The sequence below is a fragment of the Gordionus sp. m RMFG-2023 genome, unplaced genomic scaffold (assembly GCF_954871325.1).
Source record: "Gordionus sp. m RMFG-2023 unplaced genomic scaffold, tfGorSpeb1-WG-v2 contig_314, whole genome shotgun sequence".
NCBI classification, from domain to species: domain Eukaryota; kingdom Metazoa; phylum Nematomorpha; class Gordioida; order Chordodea; family Parachordodidae; genus Gordionus; species Gordionus sp. m RMFG-2023.
This window is the reverse complement of record NW_027051042.1, coordinates 1-26834: the sequence shown is the minus strand read 5'-3', so window position 1 is coordinate 26834 and position 26834 is coordinate 1. Positions and strand designations below refer to the sequence as shown.

General features: G+C 26.1%; 3 protein-coding genes across 5 annotated transcripts; 1 reads left to right on the top strand and 2 right to left on the bottom strand.

The window, feature by feature from the left end:
• The first annotated feature begins 211 nt into the window (after positions 1–211).
• LOC135930694 (protein CLP1 homolog) lies at positions 212–7235 on the top strand. Its single transcript, XM_065467505.1, has 6 exons — positions 212–227; positions 351–440; positions 575–675; positions 5713–5980; positions 6252–6348; positions 7097–7235. The coding sequence occupies exons 1-6, from the start codon at positions 212–214 to the stop codon at positions 7206–7208; spliced, it is 684 nt and encodes a 227-aa protein (XP_065323577.1). The 3' UTR covers positions 7209–7235.
• Positions 7236–9678: 2443 nt separating this feature from the next.
• Positions 9679–24854, bottom strand: LOC135930692 (peroxidase-like). Its single transcript, XM_065467501.1, has 15 exons — positions 24689–24854; positions 24521–24635; positions 24252–24472; positions 23862–24174; positions 23662–23786; positions 23512–23613; positions 23346–23471; positions 23147–23267; positions 22788–23000; positions 18235–18452; positions 18018–18180; positions 17791–17972; positions 13993–14098; positions 13885–13946; positions 9679–9798 (listed from the first exon to the last, which is right to left on the bottom strand). Exons 1-15 carry the CDS (start codon positions 24852–24854, stop codon positions 9734–9736), a joined length of 2298 nt encoding a protein of 765 aa, XP_065323573.1. The 3' UTR covers positions 9679–9733.
• On the bottom strand, positions 10073–12302 carry LOC135930693 (uncharacterized). 3 transcript variants are annotated; one of them, XM_065467502.1, is made up of 3 exons: positions 11069–12302; positions 10613–10966; positions 10073–10570 (listed from the first exon to the last, which is right to left on the bottom strand). In XM_065467502.1, exons 1-3 carry the CDS (start codon positions 11651–11653, stop codon positions 10442–10444), a joined length of 1068 nt encoding a protein of 355 aa, XP_065323574.1. In that variant the 5' UTR covers positions 11654–12302; the 3' UTR covers positions 10073–10441. The 3 variants fall into 3 exon arrangements, with proteins under 3 accessions (XP_065323574.1, XP_065323576.1, XP_065323575.1); XM_065467504.1 differs by having other exon boundaries at positions 10759–10966; XM_065467503.1 differs by having other exon boundaries at positions 10613–10942.
• Positions 24855–26834: the final 1980 nt, after the last annotated feature.

Genomic DNA, 26834 nt, shown 5'->3' with positions numbered 1-26834 from the left:
AATTTAAAAAATTTAAATATTGCTATTATCAACAAATCCAAATCCAAAATCATTATATCGTGAATTAAATTTGATATGACCATATGATAATTTAGTTATAATTTTTTAATCACAAATATAATTAAAATCGATTAATAATTAAATTACCCTTTTTTAAAATTGTTGGATTTCGGTTCGGAGCCTGAAAAAAATAGATTCGGGTTTTAATAAAATGCCCACTCAACCTGGTTTTGTTCGAAGCTCTGTTTTAATTACAAAAACCAAAATCTACTTTATATATATAAAAAACCTTGGAAATATTTTAATATTTAAAAAAAAATTAATTATTATTTTATTTTTATATATTTTAGTAAATCAAAGCGGAATTATCATAAATACATGTGGATGGGTTAAACAACAAGGATATTTAGCGATTACCCATGCTGCTCAAGCATTTGAAGGTTTGCGTGCTTTTGGTTTTGTTAAATGATTTATAATTTCGAATAGATATTTTATTATATATGAATCCTTTAGATGTCTCTATTAATAAATTGGATAATAAATACCTTTTTAAATTTATTTTTATCATTTAAAGTCGATCTCATAATAGTTTTGGACCAAGAACGAGTGTATAATGAACTCAAAAGGGATATGCCACCGTTTGTTAAAGTTACTTTATTACCCAAATCAGGAGGGGTAAATTATAACATTTTACAAAGATGTATATATATCAGAGACAGAGGTACCATTTGCACGGCCCGGCCAGGATTTTTTTAAAAAAATTTTTTTCTGCCCGGCCCGGGTTTTATATTTTCAGGCCCGCCTAGGATTTTTTAAAAATATATTATATTTATTTTTCATTTTTATAGCTAATAATGGCGATTTAAAAAAATTAAAATACGATCCATCCCGTGTACCTAAGCAGGGCTAAGGCCGGGCCTACAGGTCTGATATATATAATGAATTCCAAGACAAATCAACAATAAAAACACGATTTTCAACTCGACCCCCTCAAATTTTTCCATAATTTTTACAAGAGTTTGTATCTATTATAACTAAGAAAAAAATAAAATTTTAGCCTACAACTCCAAATAGCGGCTGACACATTTTGGAAAAAATTATCTCCCTTTAATTTTAAATATATTTAGATATAATTGAGCTAGAAGCGTCATTTAAAATTTTATATATGGCCTAATGGTAGGCCTTAAAAGTTATACACGATGTTAAATATTATTTATAAAAAATTTATGTTAAAAACCGGAAATGGTAAAATGAAATCAGTTTTTTTCTCTTAAATTTTTTATCTATAGATATAAAATTAATAAATAAATGTGCAAATTTTTAAGTATGCCGAGAACGGGTTTAGGAGATATGACATTTTAATCATTAGTGAATTCCAAATATTTTTAATAAATATTTGATAATCAATAATTGTAATATAAGTCAAAAGCTATAAATATTTTAGGTTTAATATTTAAAAGAATAGTTATTTATAATCTGGGAATTATTATTTTTTTTTGGGGGGGGGGGGGCTTTGATTAACTTATTTATTCTCTCATCAAAATGACTAAAAATTACAAATGAATTTTTTGATATAATTTATTGAAGACAAAATTTAATTTTTATATATTGTATATTTAATAATTTCCACAATATAATTTAACCTTAAGTTAATTTTCCCTAAGTGGCCAAAAATTTTTGTATTCCGGCTTTTGAACAAGATATTTTTTCATATCATCATCTTTTACATATGCGTAATTAATTCCAGTGATATTTGATTTATAAAAATTAAATAAATCTAAGGTGTTTAATATATGATTTTCATATGTACGCTGAAGGTAACTTTTTCTGCTAACCTTTTAATAATATTTGCCATGGGCTATTATGAAAAAATGTCATTCCGCTTTGATTCGAAATTCAAGTTCATAATGGCTTAGATTATGAATTTTATTCATATATTGATAACTACACTATCAGGAAAAAAACATTTTTGATAAATTTTTGTTTTAAAAAACCAATTATTTTACTCTAGAAAAAAAGAATTGGTCTTAAATCTTCAAATTTATTAAACTCACTTTTACATCAATATGAGTTTTTTAAAAATTAGAATATAATTTCTTATGATAACATAAAATTAGTATTTCCTTCAATTGGTTCTCTCTAGTATTGTTAAAAAGTCTGATTTGGGTCGATTTTTCAAAACGGCTCAATTAAGATTTTAGCTAAAATAATATTATGTAAGCATAGAGATTTGGCAAATGGATGTCCAAGCATTTCTTACAGCTATGAGCAAAATATGATATTTTGGAAATAATCTTAATCTGGCCGTTTTTTAAAATCGACCTCAATCGGGCTTTTTACTACACTAGTTCTCTCTTTTAACCTTTATTGATATAAAACAGTTTTTACCAGGCATCATACGACTCTTTTAATCGGAACTATGAAGTTTTCGAAAATATTTATAAAATAGTCAAAACACACTTCCAGCTTTTAGAATATTTATATTGGATAAAACACCCTTTCCTTTGATCAATTTTTTTGCTATCCTTACCATGGATTAAGTCGTAAAAAATTCTTTTTGTTTTTAGAATGTGTTGTTTCAAATTTATTTTTCAATTGCATAATTATTTCACATTCATCGTTAATATTAATTTTTCAAAACATATTCCATAATTTTTTATGTCAGATAATGCAAATATTATCTTTAATGATTTATTCTGGTTAATCCAAGGATGTACATTTCTTAGGCCTTCACATCATATATGTTTATCCAAAATGTGCGAATTTTAGAAACGAAGTAAATTACATATAATAGTCCCCCTCCCACCTTTTTTAATCTTTTATTTAAATCAAAGACCTTCATGCCTTGCCCTAAGACCGGTTACAGTCGTGCTCAATTTTAATTTTTTTAAATATACCTTGGCCAGAAGAATGTTAACCCAGGTCGGGCCAGGCCTAGAAATTTTTTTTTAGAAATACCTGGGCCGGGCTGTATATTTTAAATCGCCATTATTATCTATAAAAATTAAAAGTAAATAATATATATTTTAAATTTTTTTAAAAAAAACCCAGGCCGGGCTATGCAAAGTGGTACCTTTGCAGGTCTCTGATTTAATTACATAAATATTTAAAAAATTTTAGCTTAAATATATCCCAATTAATGATTTTTCAAATATTTATTACGAATTTTTACAATTGACTAATGATTAAAATGCCATATATTCTAAACCTAAACTTGAGCCAACTTAAAAATTTGCATATTTAAAATTTAAGAGAAAAAATATACCAATTTAATTTTATGACCATTTCCGGTTTTTGACATTAAATTTTTTTAACATTATTAACTTTTAAGGCACCATTATAGTGCGCACAAATTGAGCATTTGCGTTTGCAGTACATTTTTTAACGTAATGCATCTGTGTTTAAATTGAAAGCAGTACGTTTTTTCTTTGTTTAAAATTGAATCGTGATTTTATTTTTATTAAAATATGGACATATTAAGTTTACAAGATAAGCAAATTATTGCTTTATATTTAATTATTAAAAAACCAAAATCTACTAAGACGAGAAGGAAGACTACTAAAATATTCATGGATAGAAATTTATTCAAAGATTTTTTAAATTCATAAATGATTTTTAATGTATAGTATTTAAAAAAATCTACACACATTTGTAAATTTATTTATTTATCCTACCTTAATATATTTATAATAATCTATATATTTAAATAAAAATGCTAAATAAATTTATAAAAGTTTGTTTATTTATATATATTCACCTTAAATAGAATAAGATATCTATTATATAAAAATAAATAGATTAACAAATAATGCAGATAGAAAAATTTTAAATATATTTTTCTTTCTTTAAGAATAAAAATGATCACTAGAACATGTAAGAGAGTATTAAATGTCTTATTAAAATAATACAATTTTATTTCATTTAATTTATTATATTTACATAAGGTGATGTCAAAATAAAATATTGGCTCAATAAACCATAAAAGTTATCTATATAAAAGGTCAATATCTTAAAATTACAAACACTATTATTTTTTTTACATATTCTGAAGATAATATTGGCTAAATTATGGTTAAAAAAAATGCAAGGATACATTAGATTTATACTTATCCTAGCTTGTAATCTTTTTAAAATATAGTGGTATTTTTTAGATTAAAAAAATATGTAAATGAATTAAAATCCTAGAAAGGCTTCAAATTTAGATCTCTAAATAATTATTGTTTCAAAATTTATAATATATATACACACTACTACATCTTAATAGCTCCCAAATTTTAGCTTATATTTTTTTCAAAAATGGACACTATAATATAGAATATTACTTTATTATAAATATATAAAAAAAAAATATTTACAATACAAAAATATTTAAGATATTATATCATTAAATAAAGATAAAGGTGTATCATTTGAAGGTGTTTCTGTTGAAGTAGATATTTCAACATTAGTTTGATATTTAGATTGCAACATCAAACTATGATACAATCTTGATGTCTCACTTTTGAAGAGGTATCTATTATTATGGTCCATGCTTTCTAAGCCTGCTTCCATTGATAGTAGATACAATCTAAAATTATATTAAATTTATAGATAAAAATATATATTTTACTGGCTCTCGGATGGCACCTTTTCCTAAAGAGCCAAGAGCCTTTCCTCCACAAGTCTATTTACTTTTGACCCACTGGGCTATAAATATAAATGAATAAATTATATAAAATATCATTTAATATATTCTAAAATTATATAAATATAAATTTATATATTCTAAATGTTATAATATCAATTAATATATGAGATAAATTTATACTTACATTTTTGTATCCATTTAAATTTTCCCGCAAAAATAAAAAAGCACAAAAAAATCAAACCAGATTGCTTTTTTTTTAACGCTTGCCGTAAAAAAATCCAATTTGCACAATACCATTTAAAATGCATTATTAGATTTTAAAACGGAGCGTTGCAACGCTCAATTTGTAAGCACTATTAGGCTTTATAAATAAATTTATATGACGCTTCTAGCTCAAATATATAGAAAGATATTAAAAATTAAAATGAGTGCATTTTGGACAAAATGTCACATTTTTTTGACCTTAAGAGGCCCATATGTCAGCAGCTGTTTGGAGTTGGAGGCTAAAATTTTATTTTTTTCTTGGTTATAATAAATGCAAACTCTAGTAAAAATTTTAGAAAAATTTGAGGGCGTCGGATTGAAACTCATTGATTTGTTATGGAATTCACCATATACATGTTACTGGCAATGCCGGTAATCAGGCAATGCGTTTATTAACTTAGTCAAGCTATATTTTACGCATACTTAAATAAATTCCGGCAATTTAATGACTTTATTTTAAATTTGAAAAATGAAATTTTGTTGTAAATATATTCCAATAGTAAAATACCTATCCTTTAAATTTTAGACAATTTTGCCATGAATCTTTAAGTAATTTTTTAATTTATATATTGACTATGATGCACATGTTGGCTAATTTCTAATATTACCGGTGATGGTAACATACGTTAAAATTTCCAAAAACCCATTTGCTAAAATTTTAAATAATTGTTTTAATTAACGATTTTTAAGTTTTTTTAAAAATTATACATTTCATAATTGCATAAAAATAGTAACTAATTAAATATTTAAAGATAACATTATATAAATATATCAATAATTCTTTGACCTTTCATAATTTACTATAAATTGATTCCTTCCAGATCGTAAGCCGAACCAAAACTTACAGAAGTCAATGCAGAGATAAAAGGATCAAGGAATATTTTTATGGTCATAGCCATTACAACAGTTCTATCTCCTCACTTCTCCTTAACGATAGGAAATTTTTTCCTCACTCTTTTGAAGTTCGGTTTGACGAAGTTAAACTTTACCGGATAGGCAACAAGCAAAATGAAATATTACCCGATTCTTGTCTACCTCTTGGGGTTAAAGTCAAGGATCAAAATATGTCCCTTTTTCTTACTAAACCCAGTTAATTAATTTCACGTTAAATTAAAGAAATTTATTTATTTAACCAATAATATTTAAAATATCATTTGTGGAATCAAAATTATAGCTAATTTATTTAAATATCAATTCTTTTAATATTTCATAGTCAATTTTTTTAAAATCTAATTTTTTATACGATTATCTATAACTAATCTATATAATTTTATAATTCCATTAGATTTTAATATCCAAATTAGTATTGATTAAATAGATTAGTACTTTAAAATAAACTTTATTTTTTCTTTAAATAAAGGTTTCGATTTACTACATCATATAGCTTCCTTAAGCATGGCTCAAACAGATTCCGAAGAAGATATTTTAAATGCAAATGTTGCTGGTTTCATATGCATGTAACAATTCCTTTTTTAAAGATAATTTTTATTAATTTAATATACTGTTTTTAGTAGTCGAATATCATAATTTTAGGCAATATATGAAATCGGGGCCGATATCGGATCAGATTGGTAAAATATTTATGGATCAGCACAGACCAATTAATTATAAATGATAATATTGATTTTCAATAAATGTACAACATTATTATTTTTTGTATCGGCTTTAATAGGTTTGGATATCGGTATTCGCTAAAAAGGTGGTATTGGTGAATCTTTTTAATAAACTAAATATCGTTTTAAAATAATTTTCTTCAATGGTATAATCGATGTCTTACCTTTAAAAATATCATTATATATACTTATATAAATATTAATTGACGTTTAGTTTAAGAAACTTCTGTTATGATATTTTTAAAAATAAAAAACTCTTATTTAATATAAAGCTGGACCTAATCCTAACTTTAAACTTAGCGAGATATACTTAGTAAAATTCCTAAATCTTCCATGAATGAAAACATAAAAATATGAAATCGAAAATAATTGTCCTTATTTTTTTTTTAAAATAACAGTTGGAGATGATCCTTTTTTTTGAAGTTACGTATAAAAGATCTTGATATACCTACCGAGACCGGTAGACACTAGTTTTCAGGCCTGGCCCAAATACTAGCCTGCTGATATCGGCTTTATATAATAATCATGCCAATACCATTTAATCATATATTTAAATTAATTAATTCCTTTTTTTAAAAATATTATTTAAAAGTACGGATATTAAAATGGACAAAGAAACTATGACGATCTTATCACCGCAATCTAGACCGTTACCATATAACACTTTATTATTAAGCCAAATACAGTTTATTGATTACACATAATGTTCTCAATTTAAATATTATTATTTAATTTTATATTATACTAATAGTTTGTAAAAGATTTAAAAAATTTTTATGATTATATTTTCAATAAACAATTAATGATATAGATATGTAAAGTAAGTGTAATTTTATTTTTTGATCTTGATTATGCAAATTTTTGTGTAATTCTAAAATAAAAAAGGGGAAGGAAAGAGCAATGTTGTTAAACCCTAATTTCAAAAGTAGAGCGTTACTGTTATCGTTATTTTTCAAAAAAGGCAGCACGCTACCACTACTTAAAAAAATAGCGGGCCATTAGCTACCATTTTGAAAATAGCTAGGTTACTTTAAATTAATTATGTTGTTACTTATAAAATGTAGATTGGTTAGGTCGTTATTTGTAATTGAAGGATTTTTTAGTATGCAAATTTTAATTGTTAAATTTATTGTGATATTATAAATGTTTAAATAGGTAAATTAGTAACTTTTCACGTTTGTATTAAACAAAATAAAATTACAGTTTTAATTTTTTTTAATTGCTGTTCTTTTGTATAATATATTAATTTTAAAATCCTTTAGATTCTTAATTCATAACCTGTGTCATAATATAACAGTGGTGCCGAATTATATACGTGCTATTAAAACTTCAGTCTAATTAACGAAATAGGAAATTCTGAAAAAAGGGGAGAAGAGATAGATGAAATGACGATAGACCTTACGACAAAAGAATAAGATCAATCAATATAAATAAACAAGAGAATCAATATCTGGGCAAATGGTTAGAAGGAAAGAAAAGCAAATTTTTGAAACTATAGTTAGAAAACGCATGATAAAGAAAAAAGTATAGAATTAATCGTTTTAGTTACAAGAGATTGTTATCATGATTAGAGATCGTTATCGTTATCTCTACAGGAAATCATTATAGTGCTAGAGATCGTTATAGCTAAAAGAGATATACAAATATCGGTATCGTTACAAGAGATATATATCGTTGCAAGAGAACGTTATCGTTATAAAAGATCTTTTTCGTTTATCATGATCGTGACAAGAAATCGTATGATTATGATTATAGAAGACATTATCATAGATCATTAGAAGCCACAAATAATAGACAAGACTAGAAAAAAGCGAAATCATTTAAAAATTTATTTCAATAAAGTTAATGTTATAAAAGAATTTAAATAAAAATGACTTAAATTAATATAATAAAATAATTTTCTTATGATTAATATCTGCCGATAAAAAATATTTGTACCAGAAGATAAAGTTTTAATCATAATAATAAATGATAAATTATCAATCAAGGGTGGCTGAACTTTATCAATTATAAAAGTGACAATGTCTTTATCAGTCATTTTCTGAGAAACATCTGAATATGTACCAAATTAAAGAATGTGGTTTGAATAAAAATTTTTTTGGTGTCGTTACTTCTATACCAAAATTATTCAGATATTTTTCTATCTCCATGAAATGGTTGGCACAAACATTCTTAAAAGTAAAAACTATCAAAATGTAAAAACAAATTATACCTTAAGGAACTGCTAGGAGATGATGTAATTTTCTTCAAATTTAGTTTTTCCATTAAGTTGAAATAATTTTCAAATGAAAAAGGAAATTGATAATATTGCTACCAAGAATATCATCTTCTAGTTTCATTCCGTTAATATTATCTGTGTATGACTCACTTAAATTTATATTCATTTACCTAGGCATTTAAAAATATTTCGAAAATATAAATATCACCCCAACAAATGATTCAGCCGATTTCTTTCAAAATCTGCCGATCCAAAGCATTCACTCATTTTCAGGATGACATGTTCCTTTTTTTGGTTTTTGTAATTTAAAGTTATATTATATATATATGTTTATAATTTTTTATAGTTTTAATAGTTTTTATGCGCTCATTTTAAATTAAAATTTTAAATTCAAAAAAAAAATTTCAAAATTTGATAATAAAATTTCGTGTTTATAATTGTATTCATCAAATTTTTTAAAAAGTAGGGCACTACTTGATTACTTTCTAAAAAGTAGAGCTCGAACACAATTGCTATTTGGTAAACAAAAAAGGTAGCACACTACTTTAACAACTCTGAGAAAGAGATATTAATAAATTGGTCTAAGAAACCTCGAAAAATAAAGTTTATTTAAAAGCTAATATAAAAAAAGTATTAATATCGAATCTAAATAATGATTACAGATACAATAAAAAATGCAAAATATATTTGGCCAACACAACTCTTTCAGCAAGGATTTTCATAATTGGATTAACATGTTCATATTTTTGAAAAAATAATTGAAATGCTATAATAATATGATAAAAATATTGTTAATTTATAATTATAAATTTTTAACCAAAAAATGTTTGTTTAGTTTTTAGGATTATACTGGTCAATACCACACATTTTTAATTTACTTCCTTTTTTAAGTCAAAAACACAAATATATATTAAATATAGCAAAAAATATAAATATTAAATAATAATTATTTCTCCATGTAATAAAAAATTGCATTATTATTGATTAAGTTTTTTTAATATAAATTCAAAATTAAATGATATTCTTCAGTATTAATGATTCTTTTTCTGTCAGTCCTATTTTTTCCCTTGAATTAGCTATATTATGTATTATAATACGAGTTAAAAATTAAATTATACTTCTGTATAAATGTTTAATATTGTGTTAAATTTTTAAATTTATATAATAAATAAAGGAAAGTCAACTCAACCTACTTTAAAATATTTTTTTCAATAACAAAAAATATATTTCCCTTATTTTATTATCAATGTTCTCTTATGCATTTGGAATTACGCGGATGTATATTTTTTTAAATTCTGGTAGCTAAACCTAATACGATTTTTATCGATGAAATATAGAAATTCGAAAAATATCTTTTTAATATAATTAATGCAAAGAATTATAAAAAAACTAATATGTTTAAAAAAAAATTGGCTACGAAATAATCCCATAAAAATAAAAAATCTCAGGGATGCGAACCCGACAAAATTTTAGACCGGGTTCGGTTCGGGTTCGGTTCGGGGTATAAAAAAAAGAGTTGGGTTCGGTTCGGGTTCGGTTCAGGGAAATATTTTTGAACCCGGGTTTGGTTCGGGTTCGGTTCGGGTTCAAGAATTTTTGAGTTGATAAAAAAAATTCTATATTTAAATCATAATAAAAAACTAGACATAAATTTGATATAAAAAATAAATTTTTTATTTTATTTATAGGCAAATATAGTTAAAAATACAAAGCATATAGTCATGTATCAATTTTAAAAATTTTATTTAGACGTATTAGCATAATATCTTCCAAGAGTTGTTCACTCATCCTCGATCTATGTGGTGAAAGAATGAATTTCAAATGTGAAAAAGATCTTTCAACGCTAACCTATGTTAAATGTATTTATATGTGAAAATATGAAAAATTAACTTGGGTTGCAGGAACAGCAAATAAGATTATAGATAAAATATATAATTCAGGGTGTTCCAGCTTAGCAGACTCCCAAAAATGCAAAATATTTTCCTTCTTATCTAATCTTATATAATCGCTAAATCCAGTAATTATTGTTCCAATACTTTTCTCAGCAATCGTTGGCCCTCTTTTAAGTATTTTCTCCTGCCTTTCTTTAAGTTGTATCAATTTCTCTAAATCATCTTCTTGTTCAATAACTTCATCGGAACTAATATCATCAGATAAAATTGGCGTTGTTAAGCTTTTAATTCGTCTCCATAAATTGACAAGATGTTTTTTCGCACAAATCTTATCATCATCACTAAGTAATACCTGTAATATTTAAGGATTTATATTGTTTATATTTAAATATTTCATAAAATAACAATTTTAATATAAATCTAAAATAATTAATTTACTAAGCTTTTAATTAACCTTGTATCTTGGGCCCAGGTATATGGCAGCTAAGAGAATTTCGTTCTTTATAAACCTTTCTTCTCTGTTCTTAAGACAAGAATATAGTAATTGAGCAAAATGGTTTGGATTTTTTTCCAGTTCGATGCAGCATCTTAACCATGCTGCATAAAAATCTGTCAGTGTTAACTGTTCAGATTGGAATTGTTTGGTTGCGATTTTTAGCGGTTTTAAAATTTCAACAATCGTTATTATCTCTTTCCAATCTTCAGTCAATAAATAATCAGATTGCTCTGTAAAAAAATCTTCGATATTGGGTTTTAGTAAAATCAGCCTTTCTAACATATCATGGGTTGAATGCCATCTGTGGCAATCTAACACAGGCTTAGGGAGTTTCATATTTTTTAATAACTTTTGGTAAGTGGGATGTCTTAATTTTAAATTTAGGCTCCTAGCTTTTGCAATGGTTTCCACAATAGGTGATAATTTTATAGCATCTTGAAGTGCCAGCTGAAGTGTGTGCACACCGTACACTATAAATCGGATAGGATATAATAGTTGATAAAAAAGTATTTTGTATATCATCAATATCATATTTATATACATTTACATCCATATTTTCCTCATCTGCTGATTCACTCCTTATATCATAATCAGTTTCAGGTTGCAGGAGCTTTATAGCTCTTAAAAAATTACAACCATTATCAGAAGTAATTGTGTATATTTGTTGAATATTAATTTTAAATTTTAGTAAAGTTTTTAATATATTCTCTTTTATATATTCTCCTGTACATCTCTCTTTCAGCTCTACAATTCCAAGAGTCCTCAAATTTATAATGGACTTTGATATAAATTGAATATTTACACCAAGAATTGACCTATCTAGTCGTTGAACTGCATCAACTTTTAAACTTATTAATTTTCCTTCTACCTCTCTCGATATTTTGTCTCTAATTGATTGGGCTGTTTTATTAATAGTTCTGGATAAATTTTCTTTGTTTATAACTAAATTGAGCCCAGATAGGAGTGGATTTATAATTCTTTGAAATCCCGAATCTTCAATAATTGATAAAGGCCGGCCATTTACAGTAACAAGTTCTAGTATAGAACTCATCAAATCATTAGATGATATATTTATACTTATATGCTTTTTTGGAAAAAAGGTTTCTATATTAATTTTAGGTTTTTTTGCCAATAACAATTCCTGATATTTGGTTTTTTCATTTAAATAATTTAAATATTCATTGTTGTGATTTCTTTCCAGGTGTCTTTCTAAATTTGACAAGTGATTACCAGACATTTTTACTTTGCAATATAAACATATTGATTTTTTTTCTATTTTATTAAGGGTAAAATGCTTATCAAATATGACTTTATCTTTAATCTTAAATCTATAAAAAGAGAACAATTTTTTTAAATAGCAATGATTTCAGAATTAAAAAAGAGATATTTATAAATTTAATTTCATTTATAATATGCACTTCATTAATATCTTGTAAAAATTAAACTAAACCAAAAATAAATGATTAGCATATATAAATTTTAAAATCATTTTAATAAGTTCACAAAAACTGCCCTACATTTAACAATTTTTAAGTTAGATGTTTAGAATTTTTTAAATTAACAATATAATAATTTTTACTTTGATTTGTTAACCATTTTCTTCTAATTAATAATCTTTAAGAATAATAAGATAAAAATTTAAAAATAAATGGCGTAAATTAATTCAATTGTTTAAAATTTTTTAACACTCCAATAGGAATCGAGAATAAATTTAAAAATGGCATAAATGAATTAAATTGTTTAAAATTTATTAAGACTTCATTTAATTGGAAATTTGAAAATATAATATTTGTATTTACATATATTAATATATGATTTTAAATAATACACTGAACCCGATTGAACCCGGGTTCAAATAAAATTCTTGGGTTCGGTTCGGGGTTTTGGAAATTTTATAAATGGGGTTCAGGTTCGGTTCGGGTTCAGAGTTTTTTTCTAAAAACCCGGGTTCACTTCTCCGGGTTCGGGTTCGGTTCGAATCCCTGAAAAATCTTGTAACCATGGTTGCTCGCAGCCTTGACCCGTCCTTCAAAATTAGTAAACGAAAATTATGTATAATATAATATTTATATTATAAATTTAAAAATTTTTTAAAATATTTGAGCTTGCCTCTTAAAATATAAATATATGTTTATAAGATATTTACGTTTTATTTTGAAATTTATTTTAATATACTTACATTTTCTAAATCCTGAATACCTATTGTATATTATATCTTTTTGATAATTTTTTCCGTTTCGAATTTAAATAAAAATTTATCATATTTTATTAGCCTAATTTAGTTTATTTTTTGGCTGAGAAGGTTTCCAATTGACATACAATCTTATATTTTCTTTTTATTTAGAATTATGATAATATTAATAATGTTTGTTTTACAATTTTTGATTAACCTAATTAACTAAATTTTTTTTGAATAAGATAAAATAATTTTATAGTCTCGAATTATTTTTTAACCAAAAAATCTACTAGAGTTAAAAAATTTCCTATCCCCTCCGGCAATAATCGGGAGTTTTTGTTTGGTTAAAAATATATAATATAGAGGTCTGCAATGGGTGGGGTTTAACCCGTTTGCTTGCCCGTGGTTTTTTAAAACCAAAGGACAAAGAACAATAATATGATTAAAAATTTAAAATTTAAACAATTTTTTTTTGAGAACACTCATACAAAATATTTTATATAGATTTAATTAAATGAAAAATGGCCTGTTGAGCTGTTTTCATTTAGTAAAAAAAAATTCTAATTTTTAAGAGATATTTTTGTTTTTTAAAATATACTTTTTTCCCTCCAAGCTGCTAAATCAATGTCAGGCAAGTCTTTACACGTTAATAATGGGTTACTTAAAAAGACATGATATATCATCTTATTAATTTTATTAACTTTACTTGAAGCTAGGTTTTCTGAAGACGTTCTGTTGAATTATAGTTATGCTATCTGAATTTTGACATAAAACTTTCGCCAATGATACTTTCCTTAATTCTTGTAATTGATCTATATTATAAAAGAATAGAATGTATAAATTATAATTACTACTTATTGATATATTATTATAATACTGGCAAAATGATCATTCTAAGATCACTATATATTCTGTTTAAAACAAATTAACGAGCGAATTAATATATGAATGCATATTAAAAGATAATAATTATCAATGATAATTATATTTTTACCTATAAATATTTATTACTCATCAGAGATAAAAACCCAATAAGTAGCTAGTTATGAATGTTTTGAATAAACGCCTATCTTAAAAAGGGGCAACAAACCTTTCTTCAGCGCGAAAATACAGACTTAAGATTTTTACCACCAAGTCACTTTATGGAATTAGAGGATCCTATTATAAGTGCTCGTAGTGAAATTACAGAATACTTCAAAAAAACATCTCAAAAGGCCACCCCTCATTGGACTTGATAAGATAATCTTAATTATACTAGTATTTTATGAATTCTCTTTCATAATTGCCTGGCTACACGGAAGCCGCAGAAATTATTGTATTAGAGCTTAAAGAAATTATGGGAAATAACGATGAGGAATTTTACAAATTATTTGAGTCGAGTTGAAAACATAAATTGTGATGAGTGAACAAATATCTTTAAAGTTGCCTAGCCCACTTGGACAGTATAGGTATGATAGTTAAAAAATATAGATTTTTTTTAAGGCAATACTTTATATTTTTGTAGAGATAAAAGACTTAATCTTCTTGATAATGAAGTTTTTTAAATGATCTGCACATCTATACAATTTTATAAAATAATTTTTACACAAATAGAGGAAGTCGAAATAGACAATCAAACTCATCTGAGTTCCTCAAGCATTTATTCATATAAGGGAAATCTCTTACGGAATGAAATTATAGAGATTGAACAATTTATAAAGAAAATCGGGAATTTTTTTTGTGGCTGGGACATCATTTCCCTACTCATATACTTGACCCAAGATATTGCGGATTTAATTTTAAAAACAATGAAGTTGTTGATAAAGGATTAAAGTTATGAACATTTTTAGATGTTGGGAGATAAATGACAAATTTGATTTTAGAGATCTGGAATCGTTTCAAACGAAGATAACAAAATTAAATAATTGAAATTATATAAAATTTGTTTAGATAACATATTAATAGTCTATTTATTTTTGAAAAACATGAAAAAAATCAATATTGACCTGTTAAATAATTTTTTAATTAAAATTTCCCGTTGTGTTATTTTCCATTTTTTCCATAAATTTCATTCCCTCAATTATAGTTTCCCGGGAAATGTGCATCTTTATGAATGAATTAACCTTTCTAATAGTAATTAACTATACAGGGATTTGATTTTACATCAAATACTAATGAAATCATTGAAAATGAGCTCAATCGGAGATTGCATATATTTAATTCATAATAGCTTGCCAGTTTTATATGCTCAATAAATGATTAATTTTTATATAATTTTATGCACTTATTTATTTTATAGTGTAGTAGTTCCATTTTTAGCCTATTCCAAAAACGGCAAATACGAGTTTTTAGCCAAAACATCAGAACATTTTTGTGCCTAAATTTTAGATAATTTTACATAGTGATTCGGTCCCGTACGGTCCTTTTTTCAAAAATAAGGCCATACCTATGGACCAGGTCAAGTGAGATCAGACCGTGGGATCATCGGTCCGGTCCCATCTAAAAATTGTTTTTTATTAAGCTATAAAATATTTATTCTGCATTAAATTTATTAAAAATGTAAAATGTTAAATTACCAATATTTTAATTATATCATCAAATCATTTTTTATTATATTATACAATACAAATGCCTAATATTTCAAAAGAATATTAAACTAATATAAATTTATTGGATATAATTTAAATCAATTTGATTTGCTTATTTAATTAGTTTTTTGTAGATATTTGGTTATAAAATAAAACTGATTTATATATATCTTCTAAAAAATCAAAAATTATTCCATTTCTTATCCATGATTCAAGTGTCATTAGAGATTGAACCATCTTTGGATTCATTCTATTTAGCTTTTTTGTTATTTTATCACTAGCTTTGGAAAATATCGTTCACATGCTAGTGATGTAGCCTGCTGTGGGAAAAGTCCATTACTATTTTGGCCAGAATTGGAAATCGATATTGATTCCCTTCCCACCAATCTAGTATTTTAGAATTAATTGGATATAAAATATCAGATAAATAGCTTTGGATTTCATTTATATTATCTTTCTCAGCTTTCTCTGATGTCCCAATATCTGTGAGCTTATCCCTGGCTATTCCTTAAATAATAATGATCAATAAAATAAATAAATAAAAATATTATACTACTTACCCTTATAAATTAAATTACTTGATGGATGAATTGAATGAAACGGATGAATATAAAAAGTAAACGATGAATGAGATATTAAAAAGTTTTAGGCATTAAATAATCATGTTTTTTGTGTTCTTGCACATGTGCATTAACTAAAAAACAGTTCATAGTTAACTTTTAGTTTCTTTAATCGGTCTGACCGGACCTGACTATTGGGCCGTGTTTCCGGACCGGGTCGTCCCGTTGGACTCAAAAGTCAGATAAGACCAAACTGAACGGATTGGACCACTGTAAACACTTATTTTATACATTATTTAGGTATTCAAAATTGCCAATTATATATAGTCGCTAGTTCTGATAGATTTTAGATGTTCAATAATGACTCCAAGAATTTTAGAATTTTTTTTAAGATATAAAAAATTGTCTCTCCTCAAAAAAAATTCTAACAGATCTGACACTAGTAAGGGAGACCGGGGCTATCCAACAGGTGGGGTAAAAAGGCAAAACTAACTTTTTTTTTCTTTATAGGACTAATTGTTTCAAATTTGGTGAAAAGATGTACATCTATAAATACTATCTACATATGTTCATTTAATAAGGGAAGCTCCTTATTCAAAAATATATATCAAAAACGATTTTTTAGCCAATTTTCAACAACCTTTCTTTTGTATTTTTTTTTTAGGAAAATATACTTCTTCAAATTGTTATCTATCATATTACCCAAGATCTAAGCTAAGGATTAATTGGCCCGAAGTTACTAGTTCATCTATAAAGGTTTCTATAACCATTTAGGTCAACACTATCCACGGGGCTAAACGTCAGGGGATAAAATGGCAAATAAAAGAATTAAATTGGATAAAATTTTTTTTATTAAATTCAAAAATGATAAAAATAAAACACAAATTGGAATTGTGTAATGTGCAGCAAAAGTTATAATCATAATAAAAATAACGCGAAGACTGGATAGAGTGTACCAAATGTCCTGATTGGGTATAAGTTGTGGTAGGCATGTTCCATTTTATATGTGCCCATATTGTAAAGATTAATTTTTTAAAAAATATTCATAATTTTTAAAATTGATAATTATAACAATAAAAATGAAAAATTTTATGTTTAAATTTAATATTTGCCATCTTACCCCGGATAGGCTTGCCATTTTACTTAGGGTCGTTGGTAAATAGTAAAAAGCACTACTTTTACTTATCCTCAAATAATACGTACAGTGTAATAAATAGAAAACCCCGTTTTCTTATATTTTATAATCTAGCCAATGATATAATTAGTTTTATCCTCTAAAATGAAATTAAAATGTTATCGTAAAAGAGCAAAACACTTGCCGTGTAGCCCCGATATTCCCTACATTAGTTTATTTTATCTTTAAAATAATCATCAAACCAGGAAGGAAAGCGTGTTCGATTACATCACTACGATTAGCATTTTCATACCAGAATCTATCTCCAAATCGTAGTCTGAAAAATTGATCCCCTAAAAGGCAAGCAAATGTCGGGCCTATTTCAGCGTCTTCCGCATGATATTCGGAGATGCCACCGGGGAATAAATCTACATCATCAACATCACTAAAAGTATTGACATGTAAACATAATATGTATAATAAGTTAGACTTATATAGGGCTCTCATTCTTTCAACCACATCTGAAGGCATAGCCTCTTTCATGTCATCCCAATTGATAAATCTCTTTAAACCACAAATATCACGAAATTCATTATAAGCAGGTATTCCATGATCTCTTCCTCGGTGTATGTTTAATGCTAGAAGGTCCATACCTATGAAAGTAAGTTGGTGTTATATAGGTTTATAAAATTATTATTTGTTTATACCGTATCCTTTGCTCTCATGTTGAAATAAGTGTTCATTTATATCTTCAGCAAAATTGTGATCAATTGTATTGGCAGACTGACGAACTAAACCCCTTAAAAGAGGATCTATTCCTTCTGGAAATTCTGATAAATATACAGTCCTCGGTGATCTTAATGTATTTTTAAGTGGCACTGAAGAGTGAAAAATTCCTAAATATCCAATCCTATGGAATTCGTTGCTAAATTTATATAGATTTGATAAATATTAATTTCTTGCTATTGAAATAAATGTTCTTATGTTATAAATGCAAAAAAAGTGAAATAGGTGAAAATTACATCTACTCTTTCTATTCATATAATGGGGAAATAACATGATCTAGCTATTTCTTTTATCATCAATAAGGATCCAGAATGGCTCACTGTATCTGCGATGCAATAATTTTAATAATATTTGTATTTCAAATGTGAATACTATTATAATGACATTTCCATAAATTCAAATTTTAAATAAGCTTTTATAATTCACAAATATTATGCTTTCAAAATATATATTTTGTTAATTTTATTGTTATTACTTAATTTTTGATGGCATTTAACACATTATACTCAAGGTCAAATGTAGTGCGCCAACCTTAACTTGTTTCATTGAATATAATAATTGGGATAAATATAGAATTATATAAATCTTATCTTTAACTTTTTGTTATTAGCCATTTTTAAATTAAATTTGAATCTATTTATAGGCCACCCTTCTGACAAATATTATTATTACTAATACTTAGACCTGTGCGCCGATAAAACTATCGACGGCCGGCGCAATTTTCAAAAATCTAATCGACGACCGGCGGATGGCCGATTTTTAGCTTCCGTCAACAAAATCTCGATTTCGTAATTTTATAATTATCATGTATAAAAATTATTTTATTTAGTTTTTCGGGACATAATGATGATCTCCTTGAATTTAACGTCAATACAGCGGTAAAGAAAACTCTTTCACTAGGTGTGCTAGTCGCCGAAATGCAAAGAATTTTTTGGCGAGCCTGGAAAGATTGGGAAGTTCACTCTTCTTTTCTTTCCAAAAATTTAGAACGTCCACATCTTGTGAATGTCGTTTTCCAAAAAAATTGTGGCATTCATTCTAAGTCACTTAACTTGGAATCATAATTTATGTTTGTTGAATATGTGCCAATTTTGTCAAATTACTTGAATTTAATAATTCCTCTTGATCCTCATTAGCTATATTTACTACCTGATTATCATCATTCTCTATAAGTTTAAGATGCTTTATTATAAATTCTGAAGCTGAGTAATTTTGCTCTATTAAATATTTTGACACAATTGTCAATTTTTGAAATCTTGGATCTAAAAGAGAAGCCAATACCTAGATAATTTTAAATAAAAAATAAAAGAATATATACATATATATTATTACTTGCAGATTACAAACCGGAAATCGTAACGCAAGTTTATTTAGCATATTTTCCTTAAGTGAAATGATTTCAGAACTATCACTATCATTTACTATTAAATGTGTTTCAATTTCACTTCTAAAAGTAACGCCAAGTTTAAAGTAGGCCCTTATGTACTGATAGAAATTCGACAGTTTCTTTAAATTTTGAAAGAAATGCTAATAGTTCTTCTACCAGATCAGAATTATAGTTTGATAATTTGAGAAAGTGCTTCCCAATTCTTTTCAAAACATTAGTAATTAAATTCTTATTTAATCCAGATATGCTTTCTAGCATAATTAATATATTATGCCAACGTGTTGGGACATTTAATTTTAAGGTTTTCATATGCGTGGAATTATTGTTATTATCACTGGAATTGCCAATTTAAAAACGGGTATCTGGGTATAGATCAGTGCTGTCAAGATCTAACATGTCTGATGTTAAATCTATTGTACTTAAGCATTTTCTTTGATCTTCCTCGAATTCAAATTCAACCTCTGCAGTTTTATATCTTAGAGCAGTAATAATTTATCTAATTCTTTTGATGAGATTTTCAGCATGTACCTTTTTAATACCATTTACTGTAACCAGATTGTGTAAACCATGACCCAAACATAAGTGGTGTTCATATTCACCTAATCGAACACTTTTTCTAACATTAGGCCCAGCAAATATGACCATTTGTATTTTTTTCTTTTTTAAATTAAATTCCTCTTCTATTTTATCAATCTCAGTTAGAGTCTCAGCTGTGTGTTTTTGGGTTATATCATGGTTGCTAAAGTAAAGTAAATCATTTTAAAATTATCATTTATTAAATGTTAAATGTAATATAGTTTCCTTCTGTATTGATCTGTCCACATATCAAATGTAATTGAGCAAAATTTTGGCCCTGAGTTAATTTGTTCTTGTACATGTGCTTTCATTGCTAGGTAAACATCATTAAGAGCAGTACAGCTTAGTGTTGTCCTGTCTGGCAAATCAAAATTAGAATTGATAACTTGATATCTCTAAAATCGATATTTTGAAATTTATAACAGAAAATCATTATATCTTAAATTTATATTAGACAACAAATTAGGGAGAATTTATCAAGAAGAATAAATTTGTTAAAAATTTATTCTGGGTTGCAAAGCTACACAAAAACAGAGATGATTAAAACAAATAAATATGCAATTATCCAATATCATTTAAATCATATATGTCTATGTGTAATCATATTGTTAGCATGGCTATAAAATTCAACTATTGTAAATCTTCCTCAGTCAAAAAAGACATAAAGGTAGATCTATTATTATAATAGATAATATATCTATAAATTTGATACCTTCAAAAAATCTTTTATTCCTATATTATCAATTGATTGAAAATATAATAAGTCAGCACAACATAATAACACATAATTTCTTGCTAGAAGCCATTTTTAGAGGTTTTAGAATTTACCTGGAATTTTGGTTTGGATATAAAATTCTTGCGATTTTGATGAAGTATCTGCTTTATTATTATGTTCAAAAGTCAAGTGTTTTAACAAATTTCCTGTGCTAATGTTTATTGAAAAGTTTTGAATTTTATAGCTAGATTTACAAAAAATATATTTTAATTTATTAAAGATTTTGGCTATATATGAGAAAATAATCTTTAAAAAAAAATATACTGTGAAAATGGCTTATTTGCATTATCATCGTCTCCAATAGCCTTTTCTAAGCAACAATTGCAGTATAATTTGTCAGAATTTATGGAAATTGTTTTATTATCTCTTTTTAAGTGTAAGTAACCAAAAAATTTCCAGACTATGGATTTTTTATTATCCAGAGTTTGGATACTAAAATTATTTATAGAATTATTAAATGTAGTTGCATCCATTTTAAAAATATATAAAATTATGGTAACTTTTGGAATTTTAGATTTATTGAATTCTATAATGACGTCAATATAATTATGATTTTAAAATAGTAGAAAATAAAAATTCATCAAAATCCTGATTGACATTAAAAAAATTACAACAGTGATGTTGACCAATTATTAGAATAAAAAAGTATAAAATATGAAAGTAATTTCTGCGCCGGCGTGATTTTTTTAAATGGCGGCGTTTTCGGCATAACCAAAAAAGGTTGGCCGGCGCACAAGTGTACTAATACTTAGTATATAAAGCTAAAATTGAAAACACTAATTCCGATTACTAACTAACATATAACTTACATTATAAGTTTGATAATCTGTTTTAAATAAATTTTATGAAATCTTAATTTTTTTAAAAACTAGCATAACGATTAAATGTTTAATATTTTGTTTCATAATAATAATAATAATAATAAAAACACTCAAGAAATTAAAATTAACCTGAGAAAAAAACCTAAGTAAACCCAACCAAAAGAACCAGAGTTTTTATAATATTTTTATTCAGTTTGAAGATTAAATGTTCATATGATAACTTTGAAAGTTTTTGAGCCCTAAATATCTCCCTGATTTTACTTAAACTAGATATGGGCTTTAGGTCTGATATATATTTTTTTATGAGAATTTATGACCATATATCTCATTTTACTTTATAGGGTCTTAACACAAAGAATTGCGCTATTGAAATTTTAAGAGCTGAGGGGGTGGGAATACCATATTTGTCAATATATATATTCATATAGTATCTATTCTATAATATCATTTTATATTTTAGTGTTAGGGAGTCTAAAGGGCTTTGATACTTTATTAAACTCTCTTGTGTATCAGATTGTCTGTTACTATATTTTATTCATCATCATACTTTAATAATTTTAAGTAAAATTCCAATTTATTTGGCACTCTTCGTAGAATCTCATAGGCAAAGAGAAAATATAATTCAGGTATAGCGATTTTAATGATGCTTAAAACAATTATACTTTCTTATAGTATGATAAAGAGTTAAATTTATTTTTATTTCTTTAAAATAGAATTTTATAAGTTCCATATGGTAAGACGATCTGACAATATAGGGCTGCGAATTAACTAAGTTATGCGCTATGGTTTCATGTCTGAAAAATATTTTGCTTCGGGCCGGGGCTTACAAATTTCTGTCCCAAGTCCAGTTAAAGTCTGAATTTGAACATTATTTAAAAAAAGTTAATACCCTATAAATCCATACAATATATTTACTTGATTAAACTATGCCCTAATCTCAGGACGGCTGCCGCAAACGAATTCGCAATTGTTGCATCTATATTGTCATCATAACCCGAAAAATAACCCGTGTCTGCCAATTCTAATTTGTGTTTTTGAATCTCTATAGGTCCAAGCAAGATAGGCAACCATTCCTTATAAGTGATATGTTGTAACATGGCTCCAACAATTTTTCTTGTCGTTTGAAAACTTTCATTATTTATTGGTAATATATTGATAATAACTTCTAATTAGTAAATCATCATAAGAAATAACTTTTACTTAATATCAATAATAGGTGGATATAATATACCAATCGACCTATGTCAATAAATTAACATAAACTAATTTTATACCCTTTTTCAGCAGACCAATGGGGATTAATATGTTGCAACCAATCAGCAATTCTGTTATGTTCTCTAAGCCAAATCGTATGCAATGCAGTTAAAGGGGTATTTTCATTACTTCTTTCATCGCCTATTTTAAATTTCATAATTTATAATACTCAAAACATGTATCTTTTATATTTGAATCTTTACATTTCCTTAAAATTACCTGCTCTAAAACAATGATAACGAGCCCTTCGTGCATATATACACTCCTCAATTTGTATATTACCTTGAGCTGGTAATAACTCTCTCATTAAATGGTTGAATGGATGAGTTTGAACTTTCATTTTAGCTATAATAAATTAAACAGTAATATTTTATATGTAAAATACGTGTTGTTGTGTCTCTCAAAGCCAAATTATCTTCAATTATGCTTCCATATAGCCCTGAGCCATCTAAATATGAAGAAACTTGATTCATTTGCTCTCGAGGACCTATATATATCTATGGATTTTATTGAGATTAGAAAATAATTAATATACCGATTTTGCAATCGGGTCTTAAAGCTGGAAAAGATCTAACGGCATTCATACATGTTTGATTAAATTTTGAAAAGAAAGGATCATCTGGAGGAAATGGCATACCATAACATAATGGGTGCTTAAATTGGAATATACAACAATCTAGTTTTGGAGATTGTTTTCCTAATATTTAAAATGTTTTTATTAGAAGGGTTGTTTACCGCCAACAGATACAAATAATCGCAATAGCATCATAGGCTAGCATTCGAACGGAATATAAATAGAGAATGGGAATTGGCCAAAAAATAATTTTTGAATCAGTCAACGTTAAATGACTGGAATTATTCTTATAATTAATATTACCAGTAGGAAAAGGAGTGTGCGTAATATCATGATCAATAAATTGACCAAATGTCATCGTAATAACTGTCATATCATTGTGAAACTTGTCGACATTGCTAAACACATTTTTAGTTATCAATCTAGGATTTGGTAATGCTCCTCCATTTTTAGCGATTCGAGGATTATTAAGTCCTTGATAAAAAATGAGATTATTTTAGAAATGCAGGTTTGTATGAATATATTTTATGTTAAAACAAAATTTATGTAACCATCGCCATAATCGGGTTCAATAAGTCTTTTGTGGGGCATATTTGACATTCCCCAATGTTTATTCTTTAAATTATTGCAAAATCCATCTAATTCCTTTTCATTTTTATTACATGTATGAATTCGCAAATTTTTTTCAATTGTACATTTCTGACCTAAAGTTGTGCCAGATATATTAAGGGATAATAAATAGGGTCCAATCTCGTATTTATTTAATTTTCCCCTTAATTTACATGAAGTTATAAGACAAGTAAAAGTGAATCATATTTACTTGAGGAGGGATTTCAGGGCATCTGCAACAAAAGCATATTCTAAGGCAATATTTCCATATATGGTAAATGGAGTCAGAGGATATGTGAATTCTCTAATTTTTAAATTGTCGATACCTTGTTGTATATAAAGAGTGGTTGTGTATACAAGTTTTAACACAAATATTTACTTTTATCGTATCTTAGAATGGAAAAATATTCTCGTATCTTGTTATTTACTGATGCTCCTCTTGTTATAGCACTATGTATATCAGATTGATGTAGATAGACACAATAGTTATTAGATGTTAAAAATGTCAACACTATAATCAAATAGAGGTATCGCAGATGAACCATGTCTATTATCTAATGTAAGCATTTTATACGTATAATAACTTGTATAACAAAACATCATTTAACTATTAGTTATTAAGGTTGATAAGTAGCGACTGAGCCATCACTCACTTATCGCTCTTAATTACTACGATTTAAACATTTCCTCGTTTTTGCCCTATGAAATAACTTCCATGGCGACAGGCAGGGGATTTGAAATAGAACACTGACATACAGGGTTTCCCATTCAAAAAAGGAAAAGTCTCAATCATAAAAGGAAAAGGGTCAATCATAAAAGGAAAAGGTCCAAACAAAAAAGGAAAAATGTCAATCAAAAAAGGAAAATTCCCAAAAAGGGAGGAAAAAGTCCGATCAAAAAAGGAAAAGTGTCAAACAAAGGAAAAGTGTCAATCGAAAAAAGAAAATTCCCAAAAGGAAAGGAAAAATGTCAATCAAAAAAGGAAAATTCCCATTCAAAAAAGGAAAATCGTAATATTTTAAATTTTTGTCAATTTTTCTTAAATTTTTATTTTTTTTTGTTATTCCTTCGTAATTTATTTCTAAATTTTTGCGATTTCTTTACAATTACTGTTCTCAATTTATTTCTAACTTTTTGCGATTTTCTTTACTTTTATTTTTCTTACTATATCTTCTCTCAATTTATTTTTATTCTCATTTTTAATAATTCTTTTTTATTTTTAAAAATAATTTATAAATTTAGGTTCATTTTTTAACAATTTCTTTATTTTTTTTTTCATCATACATACAATATGCTTTTTATGATTTTTTCATTGTAATCTTTTACATACATTTCTAACCTTTTCAATCTCTTTAAGTCATTTTTAATCTTTATTTTTTTGAGCATTTCTAAATTTTTTCTTCTCATTTTTGATAATTATTTTTTTAAAATAATATTTAATGTTTTTGGCAGACAATATAATTACAATTGCTAAATTAAATTAATCGTTTGGTTATAATGTACCTTTTTAAAATTAAATAAGTTTGAACTGTAATACCAAACGATATGTAAATTAATAAAATATAATCATTTTTAAATTCTTATTTTTAAAATTATCAAAAATGAGAAGAAAAAAATTGAGAAATGCTCAAAAAAAATAAAGATTAAAAATGACGAGATTGAAAAGGTTAAAAATGTATGTAAAAGATTACAATGAAAAAATCATAAAAAGCATATTGTATGTATGATGAAAAAAAAACGTAAAGAATTGTTAAAAAAATGGACCTAAATTTATAAATTTATTTTAAAAATACAAAAGAATTATTAAAAATGAGAAGAAAAATAAATTGAGAGAAGATATAGTAAGAAAAATTTATGTAAAGAAAATCGTATAAAGTTAGAAATAAATTGAGAACAGTAAGAAAAAATCGTAAAGAAATCGCAAAAATTTAGAAATAAATTAAGGAATAACAAAAATAAATAAAAATTTAAGAAAAATTGACAAATATTTAAAATATTACGATTTTCCTTTTTTGAATGGGAATTATTAAGAAAAACATAATAAATATAATATATGGTAAAATACCAAAAAAACCTACGATGGATGAGATATTATAGAGTATTAGGAATTAAATTAATTATATGTTTTACGTGTACGTCAATTAATAAGTAATTCATAGTGAGCTTTTAACTTTTTTAACTGGTCTTAGGTCAACCCAGACCGTCGGTCTGGGATGCCGGACTGGGTGTAACAGTCGGACTCATTAGTTAGATAAGACCTGACCGTTGACGCACTATGCTTAAAACAAAAGGAAGGAAATTTTAATGTCACGAAATATTTTTTAAATTCAAATTAAGCCCTAAAATTTCTTATGAAAATGAAAGCTATTTAATAATATATTAATGTATTTGTTTAAAGTGAGTGCTAATTTTAAAGAACTTTCAAAATTGCAGCATAAGTATCTAGCACGCCCCTGGTTGGATATTTGGGCTATATTAATACTGGAATTATTTCCACAATATGAGTTTGGAACTGAAACCAGAAT